Below are 25,186 nucleotides of genomic sequence, written 5' to 3' on the forward strand. Positions count from 1 at the left end.
GAAGTGCGTTGGATCTATTATCTCAAAACATTACATCCACATGGGTCAAAGGATGACTTTGACTTGCTTCCTTTGAGCTGGTTTTATCTGAGAATGTTCAATCTGCTGATTATATATCTGAATATCCATCTATTTTTTAATATACACTTGATTATTGTTAATCTTGTTTCCTTATGTTTTTCTTGTTTTTCTATTTCTGTGATTTTTTTATTTTTATTCATTATCTTGGGTCAGACTATCTACTGTACCAATGAGCCTGAGGGCCTTCTTATCTCATGATTCTCTGAGTCTACACTGCAACCTACCTAGCTAGGGGTCAGGTTGATTGACAGAGCTGCCACCAAGTAGACGTCTTTGTGTATGGAAGACTGAAAGAAAATGGCGTAAATACAAACTTCAGATCCACTATGAAATCCATAAAGAGATGCTCCGCACATATAACTCTGAAATATGCAAAGCAAGACAGTCTTTCTTTTCTAACATTATCAATAGAAGTTCAAATAACACTCATATTCTATTTTCAACTGTTGATAAGTTAACAAATCCCCCCTCACAATAACGCCTGAACTTCTCTCAACTAATAAATGCAATGAGTTTTCATCTTTTTTTTTGAAGGTAAAATTGACAAAATCAGACTCAACATATCTGCTCAATTACAAATTCAACAACCTGAACTTCCAGCAACAAACAGAGGGAAACTAAACTTGATGTCAGAGTTCAGCTTGATAGACTACGAAACACTTGAAAAAACGGTACAGAATCTCAGCTCTTCCACATGTGTCTTAGACACTCTGCCTACCAATTTCTTCAAAACTGTTTTTCACCTCATAGTGGCGGATGTCCTTCAAATTGTAAATGTATCACTGCTGTCTGGCACTTTTCCTAAGTCACTGAAAACAGCTGTTGTAAAGCCACTTCTCAAGAAGAATAACCTGGATGCCTCCATGCTAAACAATTACAGGCCCATATCCAATCTACCTTTTATTGGCAAAATTATTGAAAAAGTAGTCTTTAATCAATTAACCACCTTCCTAACATCAAATGGGTATTTTGATTACTTTCAGTCTGGTTTTCGGGCAAATCACAGCACTGAAACAGCTCTCATTAAAGTTTCCAATGACATACACCTCAACACAGATTCAGGTAAAACATCAGTCCTAGTGCTACTGGACCTTAGTGCAGCATTTGACACTGTTGATCACAATATTTTACTACACAGACTAGAACACTGGGTTGGATTTACAGGCATAGTTATCAGCTGGCTAAAATCATATCTACAAGAAAGGAGCTTCTTTGTTGCCATCGGAAACTGTACCTCAACACCAATGTCCTTGACCTGTGGTGTTCCCCAGGGGTCGATCTTGGGGCCACTATTATTCAACCTCTATATGCTCCCACTTGGACAAATCATTCAAAATAATTTGATTTCATATCATAGCTATGCAGATGACACACAAATTTACTTAGCTCTATCACCAAACGACTATGGTCCTCTTGAATCTATGTGTCAGTGTATAGAACAAATCAACACCTGGATGTCTCAAAATTGTCTTCAGCTGAACAAAGAAAAAACTGAAGTAATTATATTTGGTAAAAATGAGGAAAGACTTTTTGCTTGTTGCCACTCTCCTTGACACAAAAGGGTTGAAGGCAAAGGATACTGTTAAAAATCAGTGATCTAAATTTCAACAGCCACATGAAAGCGATAACTAAATCAGCTTTTTACCACCTCAAAAATATTGCCAAACTCAGAGGGCTGATGTCAAAACATGACTTAGAAAAACTCATTCATGCATTTATCTCCAGCAGGGTTGATTACTGCAATGGACTGTTCACAGGCCTTCCTAAAAAGACTATTACACAGCTTCAGGTGATACAAAATGCAGCAGCTAGGACTCTAACAAAAACTAAAAGAACTGACTTTTTTTTTACTACTTTTGCCTTTGTTTTTGCCTACTAATTATTCTTTATTTTTAAATGATTTTACCTTGTGTTTTATGTTTTCTTTTTATTATGATCTTTACCTTTTAACTGTTCTTTGACTATATTGCCCTTCTATGCTTTTATTTGTTATTATTGTTTGGTTTTGTTTATGTAAAGCACATTGAATGACCTCTGTGTATGAAATGTGCTATATAAATAAACTTGACTTGACTTGACTTGACTATGGTTTGCACTAATGTAGGTCTGTGGACCGAAACGTTTGTACATCACCTCACTTAGTAACACATTGGTTTGATGGATTAAACACTTGGTGTGCGAGTTTTTTCCTTGATTGACTTGATCAACACATCCATGATTCGTGGAAATGTGTACGCCAGATTTATGCCTATTTTTTCACATCTTATTGGACACCACAATGGTTTTCCTCATGTGGTAATAGTTTTCCCTGTAATTATGTATGGTTTGCGGAAATGGGAACTACTGCATCCGTATAGATGAGAGGAGCAAAGTGTGAATTGTGCAGTACATGCTACATTATGGCCAAGCAAGGTGTACTACAGGTGTACTACAGCCGTACCTTACAATCAGGCTTTTAACAACGAGAAACAATTTCCTCTGTGTGTATTTACACCAAGTTGACCTAACTTTCCACCTCTGCACATGTGACCAACGGTACATATATATAGGGTCTTGGCTCTAAAAAGTGCTCGACTACGCCACTTGGGGCCCTTCACGCCAAGATATGTTGTAACCCAGGTATACTTAATAAGACACACACAGATCAGATAAGTAAAGACATGATTCCAGTACAAAAATAAACAAGATTTATTAATGCAGAATTCACTTAAAAGGCCAATTGTTCATTTAACAGGCTAAGCACTGGAATGCACACCCCCTGGGAGAGGCATGAGGCCGACACAACACTCGTGCTCTTGACTCAGGTGCCTATTCACACAGACACACACACGCATGGCAAGGCACAACGGTTACAGTTTACGTGACAGTATCGACATAAGAGTGACATGACGTGTCATAAACAAGTCATAAATGTTTATGACATAACGCCTCTATTATTAAAGGGATATTCCACCATTTGGGGAATTACACTCATTTTCCACCTCCCCTTAAGTTAAGCAATTGATTTTTACCTTTCTCCAGTTCATCCAGCAGTTTTCCAAGACTGCCGATACCAGTTTTAGCTCCAGCCTAGCATAGATCATTGAATCTGACTAGACCATTAGCTTCTCGCCTGCTAGCATCACGTTTAAAAGTGACTAAGATTTCCAGGAATTTTCCTATTTAAAACTTGTCTCCTCTCAAGTTAGAAAGTGTAATTAGACCAACGGAAAATAAAACGTGGCGATTTTCTAGGCTGATTTGACCTGGAACTATACTCTCATTCCAGCGTAATAATCAAGGAACACCATGGGCACAACAGCACAATCAGGGTGCGATTTGTAGGGGGAGATGGTGGGGATTTCCCCCCCTCTGGTTTTCTTATCCCTACCTCTGCTAAATTATTTTTATCCCCGGTGGGGACAACATTTATCCCCCTCTGCCCCTCATATTGATTAATGCTACTTCATATAAGTAAAGCGCTGCAACGTGAGAACAGTCTAGTAGGCTAGCCTACATAATAATCTGACATCAGAAACGCACCGTCACCGTCAGCACTCATGCTGCTGACACAGTGGCTGCGTGATAACTTAATTTGGCCTTGATCGTGCAGGACATTTCAGAATGTCGAGTGTGTAATCCATCATAAATGGCTAGTTTCAATGGAAAAGTTAGCTGGACAAATGAAAGAAAACGAGAAGGATTCAGTGAAGCATATCGTCATATTTTAGAACCTTCAGAATTAGGACAACTGCATGTAGAGTAGAACGTAGGCCTATTGCCCGAAGGAACTTACATTAAATGAGGAGATATTTGCTGAATGTCACAAAAGTGTTACAGAAATTGCTTGGCATCGCTTATTCAATGGCTCTCTACCGAAACACCTGTAGCTTGCGGAGGACGAACGAAATGTTGGTGGGTATTTAAACTATCTAGCAGGTGTTTTAACAGCTGCAAGAAATAGAAGCTTTATTGTCTTTATGTTCTGGTAAATTATTTTCATAAAACTTCAAGTTGCCCTATAACTTTACTCTCCAAACTCTTCACTGCACTGTAGTTAATTAACTGACAGTATGATAGTAGGCTATTTATTTTCTGTAGGCTACAATAAACATTTATTTTTTCAACTTTTGCAATATTACGCACTTGGCTACTGAACGCAAGGAGAGAGAATGTTCGTAGCCTACGCAGCGTGTAGCGCAATGTGTAGGCTATTTGGTTACCAACTAACACTGTTAGCCAATTCACTAACTTAAGACTTCAGTGCCATCATATACAACGTTTTTTACACAACAAATACAGAAAGGATGGAGGCAGCAAAAGTAGAGGAGTCATTTCAGATGAGGCAAGAACAAGGTGAGTTTGTACAAAGCTCTGAATGGCATAGCACCTTCATATATCTCTGAGCTTTTAATATCTTATCAACCACAAAGGAAACTTAGATCATCCAATTCTAATCTTTTAATCGTACCCAAAGTGCTCCACAAACAAAGTGGAGAAGCTGCGTTTATCCATTATGCCCCCAAACTATGGAACACCCTGCCTCTGTACATCAAGCAGGCGAGTTCAGTAAATATTTTTAAAAAAGATCTGAAAACATACCTGTACAGGAAAGCTTTTAGTTAACTCATCTTATCCTGTAGACTACATTTTCAGATTATTCTACATCTGCTACACTGCAAAAACTGCTTATCTAACAAAATCTAACCAAGTGTTATTAATCTTATATCAAGATAAAAAAAAATAGTTGGTATTGTTTTCAGTATAAAGAGACTTACCTAGCGCTTTTTTGTGAAATCATTTGACTTAATTTAAAAGAAATATGACTTATTTTAAGACATCTCATCTTGAAAACAAGCAAATTTGTCTGCCAGTGCGTTAAGCAAATTTGTCCTAAAAACAAGCAAATTTGTCTGCCAGTGCGTTGAGCAAATTTATCTTGATAAGACTCCTTAAAATAAGTTAAAGTCTTCTTAAATTAAGTCAAAATGATCTTTTGAGAGGGCGCTAGGTAAGTCTTTTCATACTAAAAACAATACCAAATAGATTTTTTTATCTTAATATAAGATCAATAACACTTGGTTAGAATTCATTTTTTGCAGTGTACTATTGGAGGGCGCAGCCAGCCAGAAGCAGATGGGCTCCCCCTATTAAGTCAGGTTCTGCTCAAGGTTTCTTCCTGGAATATGGGAGTTTTTCCTTGCCACAGTTGCCATATGGCGTGCTTGTGGGGGGTAAGAGGGTTAAGGCTGCCAGTCTTATGACGTCATTTTCTATATTTTTGATATGTTGCTGAGTAGATCATAAACAGCAAAGAAAAGTGATTGATAATGACTGACTGACTATCATTGTGTTACATGCTTCAAATGTAAAGCACTTTGAGCTGCATTCTGTGTATGAAAGGTGCTATACAAATAAAGCTTATTATTGTATGCTTGTCAAAACGTAGTCCTACCCTGCATTAGAGGAGCTGATCATCATACCAAGCACACTCGCTGTTTAAAGTCATACACCACGGTAAACTAAAACTAAAATGTTACAAAGGTGGCAAAATTAATATAGGCTATTATTAGCCATGACATTAGGCTACTAGGCTATGAATCGTTCGTTCATTTTCATTTGGGGGGGGGGGGGGGTACAAACTTATTCAAAATCATCCCCCCCTCTGGTTTTTACACAAATCACACCCTGAGCACAATGATATCATGCAGCACCTGAAAATAGTCCCTGTAGGCTAACTTCCAGCAACAAGGTTGAGCTGCAGAAGACGAATCGATTAGTGACTGGATATTTACGCCTGAATGAGAGTATAGTTCCATGTAAAATCAGCCTAGCAAATCGCCCCTAATAAAAATAGCGGATGCCCCTGGTGTAGTATCACATGCAACAAGAGGTGTTTTCCAATTTGTGTCATCAACAGCCGATGACTAGCTACAGAATGTTATGTTCACATGACAAAGTGGATTTAAAATATCACCCTGCTATTTGCTGCTGTAGTAATTGGAGATGTGTCATACACGGGAGAGATAACAACTAATCTGGGTCTTTAAATTCTTCCTGCACTGTAACACCCATTAACTGATAACACAATATCACTAAATCAGGCATTTATTACCTTGGTGGGAAATTATGTTGGCATGATTATTACGTTTAAATGCAGATTTGTATTACGTTGGTAGCTGATTGTGTTACTGTACTGTCCCCAGTGATCTTGTTCTGATGCTGTTTACTGGTTCCCTGGCCGGTTTGTTGCCAATGCCACCGCGTGGTGAGTTGTCTCCACCATGTACAACATACAGAGAATAGCCACACTGAACACCGTGGATCATTTGGGTGTAAGAGTCACTGCTTATTGCCTCTTAGCTAAATATAGTGCATGAAAATGCACTGTACTGTTCCTCCTGGGCATTTTATTATTCGTCTTCTTCTAACGCAGTTAATGCAGCTTCAACCGCTTAACGTAGGAACTTCATTCAAACTATGTTGCGTAGGTCTTACTTAGGACATGTGGGCTTTGTATTTTTCATCTTTGTAACTTTTATACTTTTTAAACTATTAATTAAAAACTATTCAAAATTTCCCCATAGACTTAACATTGGGCTGATGACATCATAGGGCCATTAAGCAGAATCCAGGGCCAGGTGGCCAGGCCACCTGCAACAACTGTCAGTTTCTCAGGCTTTAAGCATACAATCTCATTGTCTTAAGACTACAGATCCTGTTCCACTGCTTCCTCTGTCCACAACTGTTTCAAAATAAAAGTCCTCACCACAACAATTCACTGTTAAAGGTGCCCTGCCACACAAAACCGTTTTACTTTTTTTTGAACATGTTAGGTCCATATGTGTTTGTGTTATGTTGTGAATGTGAAAATAAACAGCTACCTCCTCTGTCAGCTCTAGCCACTGAAAAGAAATAAGCAGAGAAATTAGGCCAATTGCAAAAGCTCTTCATATTGACGTGGAATTGATGAGCTCATTACTATTCATGAGCTTGCCCAGTTGAGGCCATGCCCACAAAATTTGTTAGCTCTGTGAGTTTTAGTAGGCCTATGCAAGGATGGCTGAATGTCAACGGACTTGTGGGCTATGCACGAATAGAACGTCAACAATGCATTTTGACCAAGAACCCAGACTTGAGGATCAAATGGCTTCAGTTTATTTTTTGGAACAATGCTACAGGCTTTGCAAAAAGGTTGCTGTTGAAGCCTGGAGCAGTAGGCCTCCATCGCAGCAGTCTACGACCAGTGCCCGTAAGTAAAACGTTATTGTCAACTCAAGGAAGTGCTATGTTATAGAGGTTTAATGAACTCGCTAGCCTAGCAGGTTTTATTTATGCACATTTGGACAATGCTAGCACTCGCTAGCCAAGCAAAGTTCATGCCATGAAGCTAAAATTAGTTGATAACAGCTACCATCGCGGCAGTCTACGACCGGTGCAGTCCGTAACTAAAACGTTATTGTGAACTCAAGAAAGTGTTATGTTATACAGGTTTATAATGCTAGTACTAAACAATGCTAGTACTCACTAGCCAAGCTAAGTTCATGCCATGAAGCTAAAATTAGTTGATAACGGTAACGGCTGTCATGTAGCTGTTAGCCAATCAGAGTCAAGCAGTTAATTAATAGCAGTAATATTAATGAGAACTGGTGCAAATCGAGCTGAGTCTTCATGCAGGCTTTCAATACCACGCTAGAATGGCTTGAAACAAGGTAACCAAGGCATGTTTTCCACAAAAAAGGTTACAGAGTCCATGGTAGAACTTCAGACATTATCACAAAGTAATGAAATACGTGTGGCAGGGCATCTTTAAACAATTTAACCATTTAAACTATCCACCTATTTAATTGTTCAGCCAATCCAACTATATTAAACCACCACCTACCTAGCAACCAACATAACAACCACCTCAAGTACTCTAGCAACAGCCTAGCAACCATGTCAAATACCCTAGCAACAGCCTAGCAACCACTTCCACAGTTACAACCTAGCAACCAATATAGCAACTAATGAGTTTAACCTAGCAACCACCACAACTAACCTTGTAACAGCCTGGCAACCACCTCATGTACCATAGCAACAGCCTAGCATCCATGACAAATACCCTAGCAACAGCCTAGCAACCACTTCCACAGTTACAACCTAGCAACCAGTATAGCAACCACCACAACTATCCTGGCAACATCCTTGCAACCAGCATAGCAACCACCTCAAGTACCCTAGCAACAGCCTAACAACCATGCCATATACCATAGCAACAGCCTAGCAACCACCTCAAGTACCCTAGCAACAGCATAGCAACCATGTTAAATACCCTAGCAACAGCCTAGAAACCACTTTTACGATGACAACCTAGCAACCAACATAGCAACCAACATGATTACCCTAGCAACCAGCATAGCAACAACATAACTACCCTCGCAACAGCCTGGCAACCAGCATAGCAAACACCATAACTACCTTAGCAACAGCCTAGCAACCACTTCAAGTACCCTAGCAACAATCTAGCAACCATGTCATATACTCTAGCAACAGCTTAGCAACCATCTCAAGTACCCTAGCAACAGCATAGCAACCATGTTAAATACCCTAGAAACAACTTAGCAACCACTTCCACAGTTACAACCTAGCAACCAATATAGCAACCAGTGAGATTAACCTAGCAACCAGCATAGCAACCTCCACAACTAACCTAGCAACAGACTAGTAACCACCTCAAGCGCCCTTGGAACAGCATAGCAACCATGATAAATACCCTAGCAACAGCCTAGCAATCACTTTTACGATGACAACCTAGCAACCAACATAGCAACCAACATGATTACCCTAGCAACCAGCACAACGAACCTAGCAACCACCATAGCAACCAACAAGAATACCCTATCAACCATCATAGCAGCCACTTAATTTGGCATAACAACCATCATATGTACCGTAGCAACACTATTGTATCTGCATTATTTGTTTTTACTCTGTATGATATTTTACATAATATTTTTTGCATTTTCATGCACAGGAAATTCCTTGGGAATTAGTTTAATTTAGTGTCTTTTGATTTGTTTGCATGCTCTAGTCTCCCTTCCCATCATTATTGTCACCATGGTATGGGCCTGGGCCAGGTGCTTGCATAATGTCGGTAGGCCTGGGTGGTGTAGAGCTGGGTTAGTGCTTTCATATATCTGTATGGTGCTGTGTCCTGTTGTGTGAGCCTCCGAGGAGGGCATTTGTGTTTACTTTATTTATCTATTTTCTGGGTCAACAGGTATGCCTAGTAGGATTAAGGGGCTCATTGACTGTAATTATTGTGGGAATGTGTGCCGAAGATCACCGAGAGCTCGATGGTGTTTTAAGCCCCCACCGTCAACTTCAAGGCGACCGTTGATTTCAAGGCACCTCAGTGTTTCCCCTAGAAATTTTTCCAGCAGCGGTGCTATTACTGGGGGGTGGGGTGGGGGGGGGTTGTTGCGCATTTTTTTTTTATATATATATATATCATACCTTCGTGTTTCTTTTGTGGACATTTTCAGCTTTCTTTTACATTATTGGTTAAAAATGATAGAAGAAAAATGAAATGGCACAACCCAGAAAAAGATTATTTACAATTTATTTAAATTTGTCTTAATGGCAAAGGCCACACCCAATCTGCGAGCACTTAATTTTTCTGGGCTTTTCAAAGAACATCTCTAAGGCTCTTTGGTAATTGAATTGAATTGTTGGGGGGCCATTAATGCTGACACGCATGCACGTAGCCAGATGCTCTCCTTGTAGTCTATTTCTCAGTCCCAAAACAACAAACCCACGTATAAAAAAGTAAATACTCACTTTTCTTCTACATCACTCCCACAGTTACCATACAACTCACTCACAATTAACTCGAAAAGGACCTAGGCTACTTGATTGAAGTGCGACCGTTCGTCTCACCGTCAAGAGAACGCTGAAGTTATGAGAACACGTCTTTCTGATAAGAGAATGTAGGCTCCTATGTCTAATGCCGCAAACGTAGAAAAGGTCTGTTTGTGATAGCCTATTATAGCTAAGTGGACAGAATTTAGGCTATACGTATATGCCAACATATGCTCATATTTCCTTTAACTATCAGAAAGTTTAAACAGGCCTAGACTGTGTTCGCCTAGCTTTCCCATGCAAACATTACATGTAGCCCTACGCTAACGTTACAAGTCTAGGCTACAATTAACGTTAAGACCATACACCTTGTAGCACATTGGTTTACTCTATTGCATTACTTACGTTTTAATAATTTGTCGTTGAATGTTGATGGAGGCTCATCTTTGGGAAATCAGCTCTCTGGATAAAATTGTCAGCTGGAGCAAGAGTTCTCAGAGTTGACGACACCGGACGTAAATCCAATCAGCAGAAAGAACCGCATCACAACAGTAGGCTAAATCGCAACAAACTTTTTCCCCCCCCCATGTTAAATTCATTTCGGTAATCATGAATTGGTTTCTTTTATTTGATGTAGGCTAGGAGAGGAGGATGCATGTTTCACATTAGTGTCAATGTGTCAAAGCAGGCTTTGGATCAGAGGAATTGCTCAAGCTTAACATATGGCATAGGCTACAAGCGAATTCACGGCATACAAACAGCTTCGTGATGAAATATAACTAATATCATTTTTTATTGTCACCAGGCCTATAAGTAGGCTATTTATTGTGTAACCTACAAGTGAACGATGACACCATAGGCTACACTGTGGCGGAGCAAGACCCCATCAGTCGGATAGCTAAACAATGTAACCGTGTTCAGAACGTAGGCTAGCCATATGGGCTGCAGACTTGTCTTTGGGCTTGTAATCACCTGACACATCATGCCGCATATATGTCCTGAATAATGAGAGGCTAAGTGCGGATTTGATGCACTTAACTTACTCAAGACTTTCAGAAAACAATTTCGAGATGACGTTGGCCGTTGTGCTTTTACAGTGTGTTAAGTGAATCTCGTGATATTATGTTGCAGAGGCGCTGAAAATCCAGCGGCGGCGCTGCGCCGCTGTTAAATACACTGTAGGGGAAACACTGCACCTAACTCTAACCTTAACCCTAACCCTTTGCCTTCCATGCAGCGCTGCCAACGTTGGGGGCTTAAAACACCAAGTAACTCACCGAGTACTGTCAGCACAAAATAAAAGACTTTTGTTTGAGTTGCTGCAGTTAATAGCTAGAGCATCCAGGCAGCTACAGTGCTACACTCTGGGGACCTTTTTACTCCATAAATGAATATGGTGATACAATTTAACTTGTTGTATAACTCATCCTTCTCAAAGTCAATGGTCAGAAGTTTCTTTACTGTTACCATCTCCATTTCTGCTACTATAAGGGGACCATCCTGAATTCAACACCATCACTAAAAGATGTCTCAAAATCAAAAGTGAAAGATAACAACAATAACAATAATAGTTAAGAATTGTTGTTGATAGCATTACCACTGTCTTACTACTTAGTTCTCCTGAGGGCTTTCTGCACTGATTTGAAGTGATGTTTCAAAGATGCACACATGCAAAGATGCCATTTTTTGGTTTTTGCAGTATGAAGAGTCGGCACTCAGCCAGGCTGTAGCTGTCGTCTACTGAGCTGCTCTGCAGATTCTCCCCACACTAACATGAGTGTTGAAGACAGAGAGTGGAAGAGCTGGCTATGTCTCATGCTTCAGCCTGACACAAAGCTCTGCTCAGTTGTGAGAAAGATTGCACCTACAGCAAGGTAGGAGGTGGCGGTTTCCCCTCACAGGGAAGGATGGGAGGGAGGGAAGGAAGGTCCACTGCAATGCTCCGCATTCCTTGGTTAGCCAGTGGCTGAGATCAGGATTGTGAAATTGTCAATTGCAAATCAGGTTTCTAGGCCAAGTATACTTGTGTATACAATTTGTTCTCTGCATTTATCCCATCCGTGAATTAGTGAACACAGAGCACACAGTGAGCACCAGGGTTCTCAAGTCTCACGCAATGGGCGTGAGACACACGCAATTCTGTGAATTCAGTGAACACAAGTTCACACGCCACACCTTGCATTTCTCACGCAGAAATATTACTAGGAATGTCATGATATCTGCATAATTATTTGAGGACGCGCAGGGATACAAGAGGATATCTCGCAGGGTTCAGAACTAGCGCACCACTCATTTGCAAAATCAAAAACATAAATAGCCACCAAAAGAGTGTTCATTGTATCCGGGTAAAATTCCAAAATAGGACATCCCCTCCCTGAAACCACGTTATGTTTGTGCGCTTGTGTGGGGTTACACGTTTAAGATGTCAAAACTGCTCCAAAATGATTTTTTATTCAGAAATCCAACTGTTTGTCATTTTGGTAAATCAGCCTACTTATGGCACTTTAACGTGTGTAAATCAGGCCTTTCTACGAACACTTGTAACGCTGTAGGCCTAGCTTACTTTATGGCAAAAGTTATTTTCCTATTTATAAACTAAACTAAACTGTTGGACATTAAGAAAACATAATGAAGTGTCATTGTAGCTTTGTGTAACCCAGACATCAGCAACGTTCATTTTATACGACCTATCACTCTCGTGGCTGCCTGCATTTTCCCTGTCGTCACGGTCTCTGCAACTTTCACACTCGTTTGTGCTTTTTAGCGGCGTTCATCAGGTCCCGGGACACCCGTCTGAGCCTCCATGGACTATGACAATGAATGAAATTAGCTTATTATCAATGAGTGTTATCAATGTGAGCGAGTATACTACTCATATTTTTTTTCTAAAGATACAGGACTGCTGCAGACAATGCTGCCAACCACCATAATGTAATAGCAACCCAAAATAATGAACTTGCTGTCCTTATAAAAAATAAAAAGTTGGTCTCGGCATGCCCATTCTTGATCCAATGGTTCAAGTAAAAAAAAATAAAAAATTAGCCTAATAAATAAAATATTTGTCTCACTCAGTACATATATCTCGTAAATTTGTGAGCCATAGAATATCCCACCGTCAAGATTATATTTGAAAATTCCAATCTATCCCACCTAATTATCCTGGTGACATAAAAACACAAATGGTTTCCCCTTGATATAAAGGCTGACATAAGAGACATAAGCTATGCAAGATGGGTACACATACAGACTGTCCTGGAAAATAAACAAAAACAAGATATAGGATGTATACAATGACAAATTCAAGGTCTCAAAGTGTTAATGCTTCTTTCCAAAAATCTCACCAGAAGTTGTTATTTAAGGAGTTATTTTTAAAAAAAAAATCTTCTGGGGGAGCATGCCCCCAGACCCAGACCTAACTAAGCTGAGTTACCAACCTTTTGAATTGCACATCTGTGCACATCTGTGTCTGGGGGGCCCATCTGATACTCCGCCCATGTGTGCACACCTTTTGCTACTTAGTGCGCAAGTTACACACATATTTTAATAAATGGTGCACTCATCTTAGTAAATAATGCACTTACTTTATTCAATTCTACACACAAGCGAAACATTTTAGTGAGTGAGTGTCCCCCCCCCCCAAATCTCACTCTAAGCTGAGCTTAAAACTTGGTGAAGCACACACTAACCCGGAGCAGTGAGCTGCCTTGCTACAGCGGCGCTCGGGGAGCAGTGAGGGGTTAGGTGCCTTGCTCAAGGGCACTTCAAATTCAAAGGTGCTTTATTGGCACGACAAAAAAGGCATAAATTGTAAAACATAAAGTACAAACTGACGTTCCCACTGGTTGGGGATCGAACTGGTAACCCTTCGGTTCCAAGCCCGAAGCCCTAACCAGTCCAGGGCTCACCCCATTCAGCATGACCAATTACCTGCATTCTCAGGTCTTGTGCAGTAACTGCGGTACTGTTGGAATGACCCGTCCGCAGTGCGGTTCAGGGCTCCTTGGTCTTTTTATTGCTACATAATAATAAAAAAATAATAATGTGGTTGTCTGTCCTCCTCTCCTCACACAGCAACATTGAGGTCCATCCAGAGTGATGGGTAATAGGGTAGGAGAGGAGGGCATCTCAGACATGCATTTGTTGTATTTAATATCAGTGTCCATTGCATTACTTTGTATTTAATCATTTAGCTGACGCTCTGAGCTAGCAATATATGCAACATGGAAACTAAGAATTCATAACAACACATGATCAACAAACAAGCAAGGGGATTGTACACTATATTTAACCTGCCTTGCCACTAATAGATGCAGTCACAAGAATACATTCTTCTGAAATGGTGATTGGTTGATTTAAACAACAACAACAACAACGTAAAACCCTGACCCCGCCTTTCTGTTCTCTCTCCAAAGCACTTTTTACTTCCTGTTATGATTACAGTGCCCTGTGCTGCTCCACTCTGTGCTGCTCTTCTGTTCTCTGCTATGTGTACTAGTGTTACAGATCATGATTTCTTCAGTCACAGGTAGGACTCAGACACACAAACACAGAATTATAATATGGAGGTACAGTTGCTGGATTACCTCTGCTGACATAGACTGAAATGAAGGCAAAATCTGTCTGATTTACTGTGTCCTTCTCACACTATCTTGCATAAACTATGCAACTATATTCTGGCTGCATAATTGTCCCTATTTTGACTGACACAACTGTCTGTTTACTGACCGTTTACTTTACAGATTCTGTAAGCATCGGGACAAGCAAGAGTTTTCCCAGTTTTGGCAGACATGGAATAAAACCCTGTCAACACGACACCTGCTCACAGCCGTTTGGCAAACCCAACCTTTGCTGCCAGAAGGTAAACAAAGAGCTTTTCAAAACAGAGCTGTGAAAGCAGATTGTCAGAGAAGGGAAGAAGTCCCTGTAATGAGGAATATGACAGCAGGGAAATAAGTCAGAGGAAGTATGCTTTTTATTTCACAGCTGACGTTCTCACACGTTTTGTTTTTGGTGGTTGTTGGGTTTCAGGGTTCCTTTTTAAGAACCAGAATTTTGGATTATTCTGCTGTGGACATAATACAATAACATTGTGTTGGCATAAAACAAGGTGGTGCATAAGTGACAAATTTAAATAGTGAACAAAGGGAAGCTTTTAAAGAATATGCAAAACACTCATGTCTATGTCTTCAGATACAGTATGTCTTTTGATGGCCTTTCAGTCTCTGCACATAGCTCCATAGCTGACATGCCATCAAAACCCCACCTCTTTGCATAGTCTTGTATCAGCATGTTAGGCACATGTATGATCGCCAGAGTTCAATTTGAATGGATATTACATGTTCAACGTCCATCAACTTTTACAGGCTGACCACAAGAGGTGTGCCCAGGGAGAGAAGTTGTACAAAGGTCTAAAGACATTTCTGCAGGTGAGACTACATGCCAGTACTTTTGCATTGCTGTTTTGAAGTGTACATTCTGCCTCAGGCTGGTGCAGTCATGTTGAAGCTGAAATGCTCCTTGTTGTTTTTTTTGTTGTATTTTTGCAGAGGACATTGCATATCTCTACACGGTCAAAAAGCCATAAGGTGGAGACTTTGGAGGAGTCTAAAGCTATAATCAGAGAGTTGGCTGCACAGCTGGGTAGAGTCTCACAGGTATGTTTTACCTTGTCTTTGCAATGTTGATCATAGGTTAGGTTAGTGTTGTCTGAACTGGATCATAATTTGAATAGCAGGTTAGTCTGGTCTGCAGCCTGTAGATGTTTACAGAGATAAATCGCAGAACATTGTGTTCCTGTTCTGACATCCTGAAAGATATCACATCAACAACGCTGCTACTGTAAGTCAGACATTTGCATGTTCTCATGTTAGTGTGGGGAGAATCTGCAGAGCAGCTCAGTAGACGACAGCTACAGCCTGGCTGAGTGCCGACTCTTCATACTGCAGTGGGCAAAGGAGCTGGACAGCCTCCCCCAGGTACAGCACACCTGAGTTAGACCTGGATTACACCTATGTAGTAATGAACACCTGTCAGCCTCGCCCAGGTACAGCACACCTGAGTTAGACCTGGATTACACCTATGTAGTAATGAACACCTGTCAGCCTCGCCCAGGTACAGCACACCTGAGTTAGACCTGGATTACACCTATGTAGTGACCTGTCAACCTACCCAAGATACAGCACTCATCACTTCAAGCCAGGCTTGACTGCACAACTGAAGCAGAACCATATGCAAAGCATGCTCTTCCACAATTAGCAACTAGTAAAACCAGATATGAGAGCAGGGTGTAGGTCTATATAAATATAGACCAGTCGTTTAATTTTGTTTTTGTACATTCTGCTTTCGGTTTATGTTTGTCACCCTTCTGCAACGCTAAGTGGGCCAGGTAGACCACAGAGGACCCCTCACCATAGCACTGTGAACTGGTTACATTTCTTTACGTTACTGATTGTAATGAACGCTGTCAATATGTGACCAGAACTCTGCTAATAACCTGCCACATCAGGGAAAGCTGATTCTTTATCTTTACACAGAAATATATATAGAACATACAGTACTTTGTGGCAGTAACTAAGGGTCTCATAGATGGGCCACATCCATGTCTTCATCTCCACTGCACTGATGGTTGCCCATGTGCCAGGTGATGAACACCCCACTGGAAGTCTGATGTGTGTGTGCTGCAGGTCAGTGGGCCAGTGGAGCTGTGTGAGAGCTGGGAGCAGTATGAGGAGGTGGAGAAGACCCACCCAGAGCAGGCAGACCGGCGGCTGAAGACGGCCCAGAAACTGCTCTCCATCTGGGCCTCAGAACTGGAGGAACGGCCCCAGGTTGGTGGCAGCAACATTCAATAATACAGACGGGATATAACAACCAGGCATTTACATAATACCATGATTCCTCTGATAGTGACATGGCCTATGCTATGTCGGATAGATACATATACCAACTCTCAGATCTCTGGTCTTTTTCCTTCACACCCCTCCCTCCCTCTCTCTCTCTATCTCTCTCCCTCTCCCTCTCTCTCTCTCTCCCTCTCTCCTCTCCTCCCAGGGCTCTGTGTGTGCAGCAGAGGATGTGAGGAGTGTGTTGGAGGATCTGGGGAGGCGGTGGAAGAGGGGGCAGCTGCCCAACATGCTGCCAGCCCTGGACTTCATCATGTGGAGCGTGCTGCAGGATAAGCCCCTGAAGGTGTGCGTGCGTGTGTGTGTGTGTGTGTGTGTGTGTGTGTGCATGCATGCGTGCGTGCATGGTGATGTTGACAATGTTGACAGATTCTGTCAGGAGTATTTAATCTAAGTCTAATCTCTGTTTTTATCCCTTCAACAATGAGGTGTTTCATTTTGTTCCTGTAGGGTGGCATTCCGTATCTGTGGCTGAAATCCAAGCAGAGATTTAGGAGCCAAGGTAAAGGTCAGAAAGTCTTTGAAATGATAATTATGAAACTGGTTCAGCCCACTATCATGCATCTCTTTTGTTTCCTTTCGTAGGAGCTGTTGACCACATTCCAGACATAGGTGTGTATAGAGTTCTTTGTATTCTAATTATATACAGTACATCTCTACCTTACTAGCCTTATGTCAAATAGTCACAATAGCTAAAATTGCTTTTTATTTTCACTTTTCAGTATGGAACATGTTTACGGAATCATATGGTGAGTAAAAAGTATGAGTGCTCCAGCCAAGGGAACATTTTGGTATCACCCACGCCATAACTAAGATAATTTAGGGGAATTTCTGTGTTATAAAGAAATAAAACCAAAACTGATCAACTGATAAATGTTTGAATCTTATCCACTATGAAACTGGACAGACCCTAACCTTCATCCTTTACTCTGGTCCAGTAAACATGGTCCTGGATCAAAACACAGCCCACCCGGACTTCGTCTTCTCCCCTGACAGAAGACAGGTGCGAGTAAGGCAGTTCGGGGAGAGACAGGGCGCCTCAAGGAGTCGTGATCGGTTCGACGGCTGGTGGTGTGTGCTGGGTACCGAGGGCTTCAGCTCGGGCAGGGCCTACTGGGAGGTGGGTGTGGTCGGGAAGGAGGACTGGCGGCTGGGGGTCGTCAGGGGATCCGCCCCCAAGAACGGCTTCATCGACCTGAACACACGTTCAGGCTACTGGACCCTCCGGCTGCAGAGAGACTCACTCAGGGCCTTATCTGTCCCTGCCAAAGACCTGCCCCTGTCCCAGCCCCTCAGCACGGTCGGGGTTTACCTGGACATGGAGGAGGGGCAGCTTTCCTTCTACGACGCAGAGAGACGCAGACACATCTACACCTTTAACCACAGCTTCAAGGAGGAGGTGTTTCCCATCGTTGGCACCATAGAGATAGACACAGACCTGATCATACTGCCTCAACCTAACCCTTAGGGGGCTACAGGTGCATTCTGTAGCATTGTTGTAATGGTCAGACTAAGATTTTACTTTTGCATTATTTTAAGGGACAAACATAAGAGCAGAAGCCTGGAAAAATCCAGACTCATTCACAAATCAGTACATGACACATACAGACTCCGTTTACTACACAGTTGCGTTCCCGATGGTCGGGGGTGTGTAGCCTACTATGCAAATGCATGGAAGTAGGCATATAACCGTAATTTGATTGGCTGGCGCCTTCCGTGGCTCTCCGTCGGTGCAGCAAAAGTTGAACTTTTCGACGGGGGCGACGGGAGCAACGCGACGCAACGGACCCACAATTCAGTTTGGCAACGGATAACGTAAGTCCAAGTGGACGAGATACGTCTCCAGCACTGCACGCAACACAACTGTGTGTAAGCACCATTAGTGGCATCTATACATTCGCCTTTGTAGCACAAGCATATGGTTTACTGAACCATGAAAACATTGTTCCTTGCTCAGCAAGGAATTTGTACATTATTTTACATTTTTACTTTCTCCTCAAGCTTTTACATTGTATATACTGTAGTCTGTACAGTACTGAGCGTATGAGCTGGAAAGTGAAGTGTAGTTAGATCATTGTGCTGCAGCATGTTGCCACTTTGCTCTTGCTGCAAAACCACATCATGTTGATTGCACACTGAATTAACCAAAACCAACAGCACCAAAATATATGTGCTAGATTAACTGTTCTAAACTGCATACACTTTTGTTCCCCTATGCATGCTAATGTGATATTTTAAATAAAATATAAATTGCGTCGGAATTGCATTTCTAGTTATTCAATGTTGTCTTTTATGTCTTTTAACTATTGAACTACTGCCCTTTTATGCTTTGATGTACTCTTTTCTCTTGTGTATGTAAAGCACATTGAATTACCCCTGTGTATGAAATATAAATCAAATTGCTTTGCCTTGACATATACAGTACCAGTGCCTGCTATACATGTCCCACATACTCTCACAACCAACCTCCCTAGAGATTATAACACAGTGCATTGCATGTATGGAATGCAAACGTGCATTACTAATAGGACCAAGGTGTGCTTGCAAGGTGTATTTGTGCAACATAGTGTGAGTGTGCAGAAACAAGAGTTTGCAGGTAGTCCTCTGCTGTTTATTAGGCATTGACAACAAGACAGAAGCTGCATCTATGCCTGTGGTTGTTTTGGTTTGATCATGTGACCCTGTGGAGAGGTAGCCTGGAAACCAGACTCTCTGACTTCGCAGAGTACTGTAGTGAAGTGGTGGAGTACTGTAGGGAAAATAAATCGACCGGAAGTACGTAGGCAGGCCGAGGCCAGGAGGGGAGAGGTGAGAGTAAAAAGTGTCTCATGGGAATATGAATATGAAACCCCCCGAACATTATACTGAGAGACAAAACAAGCCCAGTACAGAAAGTGAAATTGACACGTGACATCTGGGGGAGAGGGCATTGGGAAGGCACCAAGTGAAGTATATGGATTTCCCTGGTCGGTGTCACCACAAACAAAAACATGAGAAGATTAGGCAACTAGATAAAGAGGAAAAGATGGTATTAGTAAACCGTATCGTGAACCATGGGACAAGCTTCCCATCTGGTGTCCCTCGAGTTGAGCACACTGCATAGACTACTGTCATCAGCCACAGGCTGCCCTGAGACCACACTGTGTCATGGTCTTTACTTCTCACCTGACCTAGTCACAAGGCTATGAAGGGAAACAGCAAGTCTATTCACATCTATATTAATGTAACTGAGACACATGGGAGACACAAGGAAGGAACCACATATCATTGTGTGTGTGTGTGTGTGTGTGTGTGTGTGTGAGAGAGAGAGAGAGCGTGTGTGTGTGTGTGTGTGTGAGAGAGAGTGTGTGTGTGTGTGTGTGTGAGAGTGTATGTGTGTGTGTGTGTGTGAGAGAGAGAGAAAGAGAGAGAGAGAGTGTGTGTGTGTGTGTGCAGAGTTACTGGAGGATGGCAAAGGGGAGAACCATAGATAGGGATACAGCTTAGTGGTACCTAGTGTGCTGTTCAATAAACAAGAAAACAAACAAATATATTTACAGTCTGGTGACAATCTTGGGGGGGTGCTATAGTCAAATAAGTACTAAATCCAACAACAACAATAATAATAATAATAATAATAATGATAATAATAACAATGATAATAATGATAATAATATTGGTAGTGGTGGTTGCAGTATAGTTCAAGTAGTTGTAGTTAGTTCTCCTGCACAGCTTTTTTTCTCTTTGTTTCGCCATTTTGAGAACTGAGGGTTGAAGAGCTGGCTGTGTCTCATGTTTAAGCCTGACACGGAGCGCTGCTCAGTTGTGAAAGAGAATGTCTGTGCACGAGTCATGGCTTTAGTTGCCTCAAACGTTCACTGTGTGAGCAAAAGCTAAAAGGGATGATGTCAAAACACCGTGAGTAACTGTTTGCACATTAAATATGAATATATATATATATTTTTCACAGTAGTATTTTGATCATGTCTGAATGCTGAAACACAGAGATAAGGCTGTTTGAGTGCAAATAAAGCAACAGAGTGGTATTTTCCACATTCCCCTGTGTGTTTGTGATAATTTTCTAATGCCATTAAACATTAACATTAGTAAATGGAGTTTATACGTTTCTGCTCAGTATGTGTCACTTCTGCTTTTTCTGTTGCAGCTGCATTTGCAGCTGCACATAGTTGTAGTCTGTATGAAACTAAAAGGGACCTACTGTAGGTCAACAAGCATGCAGCTCACAACCTTTCCTCAAACCAAAGATGAGCTTACTCAAGGTAGGCTAATATTTAATGTAAACCTTTGACAGAGTTGAACCATGCCTTATCTGATTCTTATCTGACTTCATCCACATCTGTTTGCCTTTTCTTTAGGTGATTGAAGAGTGCAGAGTTTGTATTTATTGCAGTTGGTCAAAGGTAAGCAGTGATATTATAAAAACCACTAAGCAAAATCATCCTCTTAGGATCCACCCTTCTCCCCAGCAGGGGAAGCTCTTGCTCACTCCAACAGTGAGGGATGATGAGGGAGAGGAGGAAGAGGATGATGAAGGATTTCTGCTCTATTGAGATGAGAAAACAAGAGTAAGGCACTGAATCTCCCCCTATTACCAACACTGCTACTGTTTTTAGTTTTTGTTTTTCAAAGAGATTTGCAGAGCTGCGGCCTATTGCACAAAAGCAGAATTAAGACATCCGGGATAAGTTACTGAGCTGCGCTCAATGAATCCAAAACAAGAGTGTACAGGCTTAATTGGTTGCACAACGAGCAAGCCAGGGGGTCGTTTCTAGAAAAGTTAGCAACGACGTTGCTCAACCACCATGGTACGACGCAACTTGCGACCAAACAACGACACTGTTACACCTGTTTCCAGAAAGCATCGTACCTGTGTCGCAATTCGCTACCTCCGACGTACATATCATTGGTGGAAACAGTGGAAACGTGTAATACCCCACCCACTAGAAATGTTCTGTCACGGCCTATGTCGACATTTTTCTAATCTAAACCGAGTAATTAATGCTGGCATTGTCATTACATCAGCCAAAACCTAAACCTATTGCAAGCATAGTAACAACAGTTAACTTAAGCAGACCAATATGAGTCATTATTTGTGTTAAATATCTATGTTGGAAAAAATATATAGCCTGAACAAATGTCTGAGTATCCCATAGGTTATCAACTGTCCCGTGGCTTAACGTCAGCGCGTCGGTGCACTGCGTGCTCGGCCGGAGTTCGCATCCTATCTCTTCTTTTCATCTCTGAGTAAGAGTAGGCCTACGAGACACAACAATAGGTTTTGACCATACATATTTATGTATATAATTACTCTACATCGAGAGACCATAGGTACAATACAACAGTCAAAAACAATTGAATCTACGTGTCACACTAGTTCACCTGCAGGTAGCGAGAAGCAAGAGGACAATCTCACATCAGAAAATCGAACCTACAACGTTGGGATAATACAGGGCTTAAAATTAATTTTTCAAAATGGGGGGGAATTCCCCCCTTAGGTTATTCATGTAGGGGGGATTTACACAATTTAGGGGGGAGCGGGGGATTGCAATTTCGATACTTCTTCGATACTTTTTAAAAGTGTTTGATTTTGGGGCCCCCAACACCCTGATGTCATCAGTAATATATACTGTAGTGGGATCATTCACAACAGTGGACATCCCAGATTCTGCTTGACTCTCTCCACACACACACTGAAAATTATGGCTTATGTGATAGGCTATGTTTCTATTTCATATATTTATTAATTTTTTATTTGTTAATATATTAGTTTATTTAGTTAATAATGTATTTTTTTTTTATGTATAGCATTTTTAAATAAACATATTTAGTAATTTGAATGCTTCATATTGATGTTTAAACTATAACACTTAGGCACATCTTTAATGTGTGGTGTAGGTCTAATTGAGTGCACATTGGTGATGAGTAGGTGTAATTGAGTGCCTGTCACTTTAAGAAAATACGTGATAGTAATTAGCCTCCCTTCAGCCTGACGGTTTTAGGCTAGTCGCTAGTGAATAAAAGTTGTGCATAGTGCATAAGGATATGTGGATGCAATTCATTATGTTTTCTATGTTATTAGATAAAATTAATGTTCAAAAAACTAACAAGTTGAAGACAATCTTTCTGGGATCAAGTGTTGACGTGACCTGAGCTAGCAGGATAGTTACCAAGGAGCTCTTTCCAGATGTAAAAGTTTGCCATGGTTGCGTAGTAGCCTATTTGCGTAAGCGCAAAGTGGTTCTCTCTCTCTCTCTCTCTCTCTCTCTCTCTCTCTCTCTCCGTGTGTGTGTGTGTGTGTGTGTGTGTGTGTCTGCGTCTGCATGAGGCCATGTTCAATTCAACTCGGTAGTTGATCCGTCCGGTCAATAGTACCGCCTTCACGCCACTTCCACGCCACGCCGTCATCAGACAGGCTGTAAAAGTGTATGCGGGAATTTCTCGCATTATGATGGCTAGAGTTGTGGGACTTGAACAAAATAGCAAGAATGAGCCAAGTAGGGGAGTCAGTGTCTTATTCAAAATTAAGCTACAGGATAGATCAATCATTGAGTCACAAGATAAACATCCACTTCACAAATTTTTGTTAGGTGGTTGCGATTTTTGGTCACCGGACACCAACAGGAACACCAACAGGAACTACCAAGGAACGACACAAGTGCGACTGCCTAGGGGCAGTAGTTGAAACGACCAAACTTTGCGTCCTTGTTTGCGATTGAGAGTTCGAACTACCCTTTCTAGAAACACCAAATCCAAGTACGATGGAGCGAACTACCAAGGTTGCGACGCAAGTTAGCAAACGATGCTTTCTAGAAACGACCCCCTGGATGAGCAGACACGGATTCATCAAGACAGGTGAAACCTATCCTGGATAAGTGCGCGCTCACGGCTCCCTCAAATAGACCCCGCCACCGATCACAGATTCACTGATTCACCATGGCAACTACAGCGGCTTCGTTGCTTCTTCTACGGTGTGAAGTAGGTAGCGATAGCCTTTTCACAACAGCAACAAACAGCAACACCTCTGTTTAGGAGAATATTGCAACTACTTGCGACCACCACGTGCAAAATGGTCCCGTGACGTCACATTGTCGCATGACAGGTCGGGAATGGCGAGTATGTAAAAGTTAATTAATGATCACAAGCGTTTAAATAATGACAGTGGGTCTAGGTATATCTGATACCAATATGTAGTGGGCAGTGGTATAACTATTGGTTTCCGTTTGTGGTGACTGCTGACTGAGATAAGGGATGAGATTAAATAGATCCTGGAACTTAGCCTGGTCTGGAGCAGGCTAGCTCCACAGAATAAATCGCCATGGTGACTTATACTATAACATATCCTGCTGCCCCCTATCCCGCTTTTGTGCAACTGGATCATGGATAAATTGAGCCAGGATAACCAAGATATCCCGGCTTAATCCCTTATCCTAGTTTTGTGCAATAGGCCCCTGTTATCTAAAATTAGGCCTACTGGGATACCAACACCCACACTTGCCAGGTAAAAGATCAACAATAGCACAAGCCAGTGGGCTTGGTTACGCTTGTGTGTCATGTGGACATTTCTGTATTTACACAAAGAAATCCCTCCTTTCACCCAGACCATTGAAAATGTTTTAGACAGTCTAACTAGGTGACTAACTAACCCATTCTCCTTCAGTTCACTTCACAATGGAGCCAAAGACAACAAACCAAACCCTTAACCTGTCATGGGACTATGGACAAGTGCGACCATACACCTCTCCAAACCAAACCCTTAACCTCTCATGGGACTATGGACAAGTGCGACCATACACCTCTCCAAACATGGAAGAGCTTTGCTGATGAAGTCAGCACACTCAGCACTCTTCAGCAATTGGTTTTGCTTCTGCTATAGTCAGCACTACTGACATATGGAAGTGAAAGCTTCTTACATAAGGCTGCGACATGACCTGACCACTAAGATAGTTGCAACAACAGCATCTTTTAACGTTCATTTTTTCAACCCAGCCTGATCTGACGACGGTTTCTATTCCGCCTGGAGTTTTCGCGTCACTTGCGTCACCCAGTTCGTTGGTCAGATGCGTACAGTCATTTGAACTATGCCCGTTGATCACGCCTCTTGTGCAGTATAGAAAATGCAACTGTTGTTATATAATGGTCACACTGTGGTACAGTTTAAATGATTACCATAAAGTACATAATAGTACAGTATAGAGTGCAAACAACATAAATGTGTATTGCATATGGGATGAAGATGTTATGTGTGTGCAAGGCCAATATTTGAGCAAAAGCTGCAAATGGCTGCCACATGGCTACTGTGAGATTCCCTCGTTGTTGCGCTGTGTTTTAGTTGTAATGTTTGTATTGAAGATGGTCAATAAAGCTTGATGGCTGGATCAGGA

At 41.6% G+C, this 25,186-nt stretch overlaps 1 protein-coding gene and 1 long non-coding RNA gene across 4 annotated transcripts; both read left to right on the forward strand.

The window, feature by feature from the left end:
• The first annotated feature begins 14,309 nt into the window (after nt 1-14,309).
• Nucleotides 14,310-19,066, forward strand: si:dkey-18p12.4 (SPRY_PRY_C-I_1 domain-containing protein). 2 transcript variants are annotated; one of them, XM_042071106.1, is made up of 11 exons: nt 14,310-14,428; nt 14,643-14,761; nt 15,267-15,329; nt 15,450-15,557; nt 15,774-15,878; nt 16,587-16,730; nt 16,954-17,091; nt 17,256-17,307; nt 17,391-17,417; nt 17,528-17,554; nt 17,744-19,066. In XM_042071106.1, the coding sequence occupies exons 1-11, from the start codon at nt 14,410-14,412 to the stop codon at nt 18,271-18,273; spliced, it is 1,332 nt and encodes a 443-aa protein (XP_041927040.1). In that variant the 5' UTR covers nt 14,310-14,409; the 3' UTR covers nt 18,274-19,066. The 2 variants fall into 2 exon arrangements, with proteins under 2 accessions (XP_041927040.1, XP_041927041.1); XM_042071107.1 differs by lacking the exon at nt 15,774-15,878 and having other exon boundaries at nt 14,316-14,428.
• A 1,101-nt stretch (nt 19,067-20,167) lies between these two features.
• On the forward strand, nt 20,168-25,186 carry LOC121692118. Of its 2 annotated transcripts, none has more exons than XR_006025231.1 (4): nt 20,168-20,846; nt 21,161-21,205; nt 21,275-21,370; nt 24,463-25,186. It is a non-coding gene; the product is annotated as an uncharacterized LOC121692118 (long non-coding RNA). The 2 variants fall into 2 exon arrangements; XR_006025232.1 differs by having other exon boundaries at nt 20,168-20,702.

Source organism: Alosa sapidissima, chromosome 2 (genome assembly GCF_018492685.1).
Source record: "Alosa sapidissima isolate fAloSap1 chromosome 2, fAloSap1.pri, whole genome shotgun sequence".
Taxonomy (NCBI): Eukaryota; Metazoa; Chordata; class Actinopteri; order Clupeiformes; family Clupeidae; genus Alosa; species Alosa sapidissima.

Bases quoted from the DNA above. Each gene is read 5' to 3' on its own strand.
- si:dkey-18p12.4 (XM_042071106.1), top strand. The intron at 14,762-15,266 runs GTAAACAAAGAG...CAACTTTTACAG, and splicing joins CCAACCTTTGCTGCCAGAAG to GCTGACCACAAGAGGTGTGC. The intron at 17,555-17,743 runs GTGAGTAAAAAG...ACTCTGGTCCAG, and splicing joins CATGTTTACGGAATCATATG to TAAACATGGTCCTGGATCAA.